The 6,648-nt window shown below is 36.7% G+C and overlaps 1 protein-coding gene across 1 annotated transcript; it reads right to left on the bottom strand.

The window, feature by feature from the left end:
- Window positions 1-1,607: 1,607 nt before the first annotated feature.
- On the bottom strand, window positions 1,608-5,398 carry LOC121050895. The gene is made up of 2 exons (XM_040512320.1): window positions 5,073-5,398; window positions 1,608-4,401 (listed from the first exon to the last, which is right to left on the bottom strand). Exons 1-2 carry the CDS (start codon window positions 5,185-5,187, stop codon window positions 3,983-3,985), a joined length of 534 nt encoding a protein of 177 aa, XP_040368254.1. The 5' UTR covers window positions 5,188-5,398; the 3' UTR covers window positions 1,608-3,982.
- Between the last annotated feature and the right edge of the window lie 1,250 nt (window positions 5,399-6,648).

Here is a 6,648-nt window from a genome sequence, read left to right as displayed (position 1 = left end):
ACAGAGAGATCCATCTTGATACTGTATTGGTTATTAGAAAAAACTGTAGGCTTTTTTGAGTAGAGGTGGACAAAGGATTAGAGGGTTTTTGAATGAGTATTGACCTATTCTACAAAGCTAAAATCTACTATTAATTAACTTTTCGAATGTAAATTAAGCTGCTAGCTAGACATTTTGGTACGTCCTTCAAACTCTCATTGTAATACAAGTTACGTTGTAAATCATGCTGTGTTGATGCGTTTTATACCTTTAAAGCTAGCTTTCTTATAACCACCTACAACAGAAGAAAGACTGCCATCACTTAAAGGAAAAGGAGAAACTAAGAGAAGATCAATAATAGGCCAGGGGTTCAACTTGTCGTAATGTTGTATGGCCAGAAATGGCATATAGTTATCAGACTTTCCTTTATAACCAAACCCATTTCACTAAAAATAGAGATACCAGTTCAACCATGCATGAGTTTTGAATATGAATGAATTAACATCTCACATTAGGTTATACATTGTGTTACTACAATCCTACCAGATGTTATTGTGACTGTTTCATGATTCTAGATTGGGGAATAGACAAAAAAAAAAAAAAAAAAACTTTAAATTTGCGGCTTATTTAGTATAGCTGATTCATCACCTTGATTAGGGATTACTGTGATCCAACCTCCGGTAAGAAAGTGATTCCAATGTTGCCAATTGTTGATTGGAAGAAACTGATTCCAATGTTGCCAATTATTTTGTTCCTCAAAGGCTGATAGTTGTTTTTTGTCTGAATGAACAGATTCAGCGACAGAGGATCATATTGTTAAGGGTAAAAATGGAAATTTACTCATATTAAGAAAATGTAGAAGTAGAAAAACAAGTCTGATGTATTGTGTGCAAGTTGTATTCCCTCTGCATCAATATACGAAGCTCTCTCTCTCTTTTCTGGTTTTTTCATCATCTTCTTCAATCTTCCTTACAATTCTATCATGGTATCAGGAGCTCAGGTCGATCGGTGACCTAGCTAGTTCTCTCAAGGATTGAAGAGTTTTCTAGCTTAGTTCTTCAGCATTCTTCTTCGTCAATTTGCAGTGTTCAAGCCAATTAGGTTCAGATAAGTGAAATCTTCATCAAGTTGATTCAGGTTCAGATTGTTGAAATTCAAGGTTGTTTTCCTTCATCGAAGCTTTGGATTTATATGAATTGTGTTCGTCATCAATTTTTGAAGCTCAAAGTATTTGCATCAGTGACAAGTTGAATTCTTGATCTGTTTACAAACCCTAGAAATTTGGGGACTTTAGTGCAGAGCTTCTTTCTGTCATGATTTTGGGTTTCTCGAATTGTTTGTTGATCTAAGTATGATGTCTATGCTTGATTGATTGTTGACAAAGAAATTTGAAAGAAGTAAATTGGTTAAGTACTGTAGTCAAGAAAATTGATGAAATGGTGGTCTGGATTTGCTGGTAAAGCATATGTTCTGCTAAAGTTTTGTGAATCTTGTTCTCTGAATAGTGACTTCTTGGACAAATAATTGTAGCATAGTTGAAATTTTGACTACATTTGAACAGAAGCATATGTTCTATTTGAAATGGTTATTGTCCAAAATTGAAAGTTGGTAAAGAATTAGTTGTTGTTGTTGTTGCTGGGAGAAGCTAGACTATATATGCAGAATTAGTATTTGGGTGATTTCTGCAATTGTATTGGATAAGCAAGAGTCTCTGCTACAGTTGGGTGAAGAAAATTTGGGTGAGTTTGCATTTGGTTTCTTGTGAAGAAGAATTTGGTACTACAAGGATCATGAATAGCAATCAGTTGGACAGTTATCTCCTTTCCAACTTCTCGAATATTATCACTTTTCAGCTAGATGACACTAATTACGTAACTTGGCGATTTATGCTCGAGTCAATGTTGGTAGGGTGTGATCTAATGGGATATATTGATGGGTCTATCCCTTGTCCTTCACAAGAGGCTGGAATTACCCATGAGCTTACACAAGAGTATAAGGACTGGAGGAAGCATGACTCTGCCGTAATGGCTCTACTAGCTGGTACTTTGTCATCTTCAGCTCTTTCATTCATTGTTGGGAGTAAAACCTCAAAAGAAGTTTGGTATTCCCTTGAAGATAGATATGCTAAACTTTCAAAGTTTAAAGACCTCCATGCAGAAAATCCGGAAAGGTAATGATAGTATTGACAAGTATATGGAACGCTTTAAAACTATTCGGGACAAACTCTTTGTAGCTGGAATTCTTATTCACGATGATGAAATAGTGAGTTTGATCTTGAATGGGCTCCCTGCTGAATATGCAACTACCAGATTGATCATTCGTACTAAGGAATCATCTACATCTTTACCAGAACTTCGTACACTACTCTTAGATGTTGAAGCTGATCTTGATCGAGAACAGAAGATTATTGCCTCTGCTCCAATTACTTCAACAGCTACAAGAAACCAAGACTCTCTTGATCAAGAACAAAATATCATTGCCTCTGCTCCAATGACTCCTACAGCTACAAGAAACCAAGGTTGTCAGCTTTCTAAATCCCATCATGTCAGTGCACATACTCAAGGATTGTACAACATGGTTCTCACAAGATATTTTCATCCAAGGAATCAAGGTAAAGGTGGTGGCAGGTACTATCATAACTTTCCTCATGGACCATATCGAAATTATAATTGCTATGCATATAGGAAGTTAGATGTCGGTTCTGTGCAATCTAGAGGATTTAGTAATCGTTGTGGAAACTCAAATTGCTACAACACTGGTGGTATTTTCAACAATCTCAATTGGCTCTGTGAAGTCCAAAGACTTGAGGAATTCAAATGGTTGTCATGTCTATGATTTTTCTGGTGGAGTTCGTCATCAGAGTGTTACTTTCCCTGGTGATAATTGTCAAATATGCTCACAATTTGGTCATATTGCTAAAAGTTGCCCCCAAAGATTTGCTCCTAGGCAAGCTGTTGCTATTGGTTCTTCTTTACAATGTCAGATTTGCTTCAAGAGGGGCCACAGTGCTGCATAATGTTTTCATAGGCATCACTATGATTTTCAATTACCATCTTCTTCAGAACTTCAAGCTAAGGAAAGCCTCTCAACCAAGTATATGTCTACGTTGGCCACATGACAATCCTTCTCAGTTACTACCACTCATTCCTCCTGGCTGAAGCAAGAATCTTCACTTCTATTATAATCACAACATTTTATTATTGTTGCAATCTGATGTTAGTTTCCTACCATCAGCTTGAGGGGGGATGCTAAGGGTAAAAATGGAAAGTTACTCATATTAAGAATATGTACAAGTAGAAAAACAAGTCTGATGTATTGTGTGCAAGTTGTATTCTCTCTGCATCAATATACGAAGCTCTCTCTCTTTTCTGGTTTTTTCATCATCTTCTTCAATCTTCCTTACAATTCTATCACATATCAAACTGTCTGAATGAACAGATTCTGTCGTAATGTTGGTCATGTAATCTGGTACCTTGTACACACATCATTGTTGCCTTTGATTTCTGGTATCAAAGTCACTTTGAGAAGCTTTTAGGAGCAGTACGTTCCAAAGACATAATAAAACACAGTCCAAGCATAAAATCACTCGGTTAAATCCATAGATTAGCTACCCTGTCAAAACAGAACAATTTATGGCTTGATGCATTACCCTCCCTCAGGCCAAGAGTCCCTTCACAGATTTTTCTAAAAATTTCACCACCATCTCATCGATGGCTTTGGAAATAATTTCCCCACCAAAAAAGACGACCTTTTCACAAAAACTTTCAACTGCATGCAAGTCAATCGGAGACCGCAATCCCATCATTATTTTAACTGTTGACGGACAAAATCCTTAAAAAATGAACAAAAAAACACGACAACACTTTCCTAGTTATAATGACAGTAAAGTAAACAAGTTTCCCACTATGCATATGACATTTAAAGACAGTTTAAAAGACTAATTGTTCTCTTCGCACCAGTAGTCTTCTCAGAAAACATGGCTCACAAAGACGGACAGTTCTCATCATTCTTTGGTCTCATATGAGCTGTTGTTGGTGCCAGCAGCGGATTTTGATTTTTTCTTTCTCTGTGTCTGAACAACTGATTTTGATTCTTTTCTCTTGGTCTGAACAGCAGATGCTGGTTCTGGTTCTGGTCGATGCCAGTCTGGACAATTTCGTGTCCAGTGGTCTCCTTCTTTACAACAAAGACCACAATACATGAGAGCAGAACGGCTAGAAGGTATTTCAGAGACATTACCATGCTTATCCACCATGGTTCCCAAAGAAATATAACCATGGCCCTTTGGTAAAGGAGGACTGTCAGTTAAACCTTCACCAGTTGCGCTACGGCCGCAGCCACGGTGGCTGTTGTCAGGAGCATTCGGTGCTTCTCCTTTGCTCCTAATTAATCCATGTTTTGCCAACAACTTCCGTGATGATGCTGACAATAAAACCAAAAAAAATAAGTAAGGAATATTTGATGAGCGTAATAGAAGAATGATTCCCAGAATTAGGATTCCTGAATTAACCTCGTCACTAGGTTGCAATGATTATTTATTGATAGCTGCAATACGAACAGTAATATATAGCAACTTTTATTTTGTAGATTTCTCTTTAACAATCACCGGAGGGAGAATCAACCGATTTCTTTTTCATCGTATTGTTTATTTCTTGTAAAAATTTCACAAAATCAAACTAACTACTAAATAAACCAGTAAAACAATGAAAAATTTCATGCTCACACAACCTTCATGTATAAAATAATTCCTCTACGAGTTTTGCTAGAATTAATTTTTTTTTAAATTGTGTGTGTGTGTTTAACATCAAAGATATAGAAGCAAGCTTTGTTTTCAAGTTTGCGTTGACGACTCCACACATTGAATCTAACTACTCCGTGAGATGAGTTTCGTCGCTTATTACTATCGGTCAGGTTTTCCAAGGACAATTTGTAACCTAGGATTCCTACTCGACTTATCCCTAGGATTCCTTAGATTAGTAAATCAAAACCTAACTCAAGAGTCAAGCAAAAATTCAATCAAATACTGACAAAAAAAACAAAGCAAATTGCAGATTCTATTCCTCCAAACCCTAGAACAAAGATCAAAAGCATACATTCAAACTCGACATAGCGACCTTGCCGGATGAGGTGCTTGAGTTTAGTACGTAGAGTTTTCAGTTGGGCAGGGTTCAGGTCGAGATCGGATATTGGTTGCAGATAGACAATCATACTGGAGGCGTAGAGAGAGTTTGAAGATTTAGGATTCAGGGTTCAGAATTGGACAGTAGATAGGGTTTTAATTTATACACTCTAAATTAACGTTTACTGGGTCTCTGTTCTGGGCCTAGACCATCTAACTTTGGTGTAGTCGTCATCAATGATTCAATGGGCTCACTTTTGTTTTCGTTTTCTTCTGGGCCCCAATCGACAGTTTGAGAATTAATATTTAAAAGTGAGACATTAATTTTTTTTTTTTACCTTCCTATTATGTTTTACCATCCTAACAAGTTAAAGTTTATGGTTTCAGATTTCCTGGTTTTAGATTTGCCTTATCTTACAAGGCATGTAGTTTTATACTTTCCTAGTTTAAGTGCCGAGTCCTATTAGAACAAGGGATATTGTTCTCTATAAATAATGGCCCTCTGGATCGTATCTTCTATTGAATTGGCTAGAGAAAAGTTCACAGTAAGATCCTGTAGTATTTGGAAGAAAAACAATGAAGTTGGTCAAGGGGACAGTCAATCTTGCATTTGTATATGAAGGAGGCATCATGATGGGCATAGATTCGAGGACCACATCTAGCCGTATGCATAATGGCAAAATACAAGGAAAACTATGTAAGTTTGTTCTTGATCGATCCTTTGTTTTTAGCTACCAAACACCATGAATGTTTACGCTTGAAATCTTATATTTTCAGTGACAGACGAGAAAGAAAAAATTAAGAGCCTGTCTTCCAGCATAAACTTATTTTGCACATGTATGGGGTTTAATAAAGATTGGGAGAAAATGTACCTTCACGTGCGTCGACATGTATGAGCACCTATATCTCAGCTTTGTAAGTCGATATTTAATTTTAAATCATAAACTGACCACTTGTTTTGCTTGATACAGTCACCTAGATCACTTGACGAAGCAGTAAAAATAACAAAAGAGTATTTACGTAAATTCATAAAATATAATAGCGGCCTGTTGGACGAATGCAAAAAGGAGTACAATGAGGATTATTCGTTTGGGACCATCATCGGTGGATACGACCCCGAGAAGGTAATGAAACAACCTAGTTTTGTCACTTAAAAGTTCTCATCAGATTATCTACACGGGAAGATCTACGGTTAATGTATCGATATATTAAGTAGACTAGTCTAGTTTGGTTTAGAGGTAGATAAACTCTATATATTGATAGACTAGTTTGGGATGACTACTCTACCTCTGTATCAAACCAGTTTACGTCTCTAACGAGCTAAGATTACTTAGTGTATCGTTGTATTGATGAACCGTAGACGGAAAAAAAAAAAAAAAAACAGAAAACAAACTTCCAATTTGTATTAATGTGTTGTATGCAGGGCTTTCAAGTTCATAGTGTTACTCTTGTGGGCTACAATATTATAGAAAGCGATCCTGGCGCAACAATGATAACACTAGGGTCCGGTGAGGATCATGCTTACCTTATTTTGCAGTCAGCAAAGTATG

This window comes from Rosa chinensis, unplaced genomic scaffold (genome assembly GCF_002994745.2).
Source record: "Rosa chinensis cultivar Old Blush unplaced genomic scaffold, RchiOBHm-V2 RchiOBHmChr0c30, whole genome shotgun sequence".
Taxonomy (NCBI): domain Eukaryota; kingdom Viridiplantae; phylum Streptophyta; class Magnoliopsida; order Rosales; family Rosaceae; genus Rosa; species Rosa chinensis.
Note: the sequence above shows the minus strand (reverse complement) of the source record. Positions and strands in the feature narration are given on the sequence as shown.

Excerpts from the sequence above, each read along its gene's own strand:
- LOC121050895 (XM_040512320.1), bottom strand. The coding sequence starts at position 5,187 with ATGATTGTCTATCTGCAACCAATATCCGATCTCGACCTGAACCCTGCC. Across the intron at positions 4,402-5,072 it reads TCGCTATGTCGAGTTTGAAT|CATCATCACGGAAGTTGTTG; the intron begins GTATGCTTTTGA and ends TTTTATTGTCAG.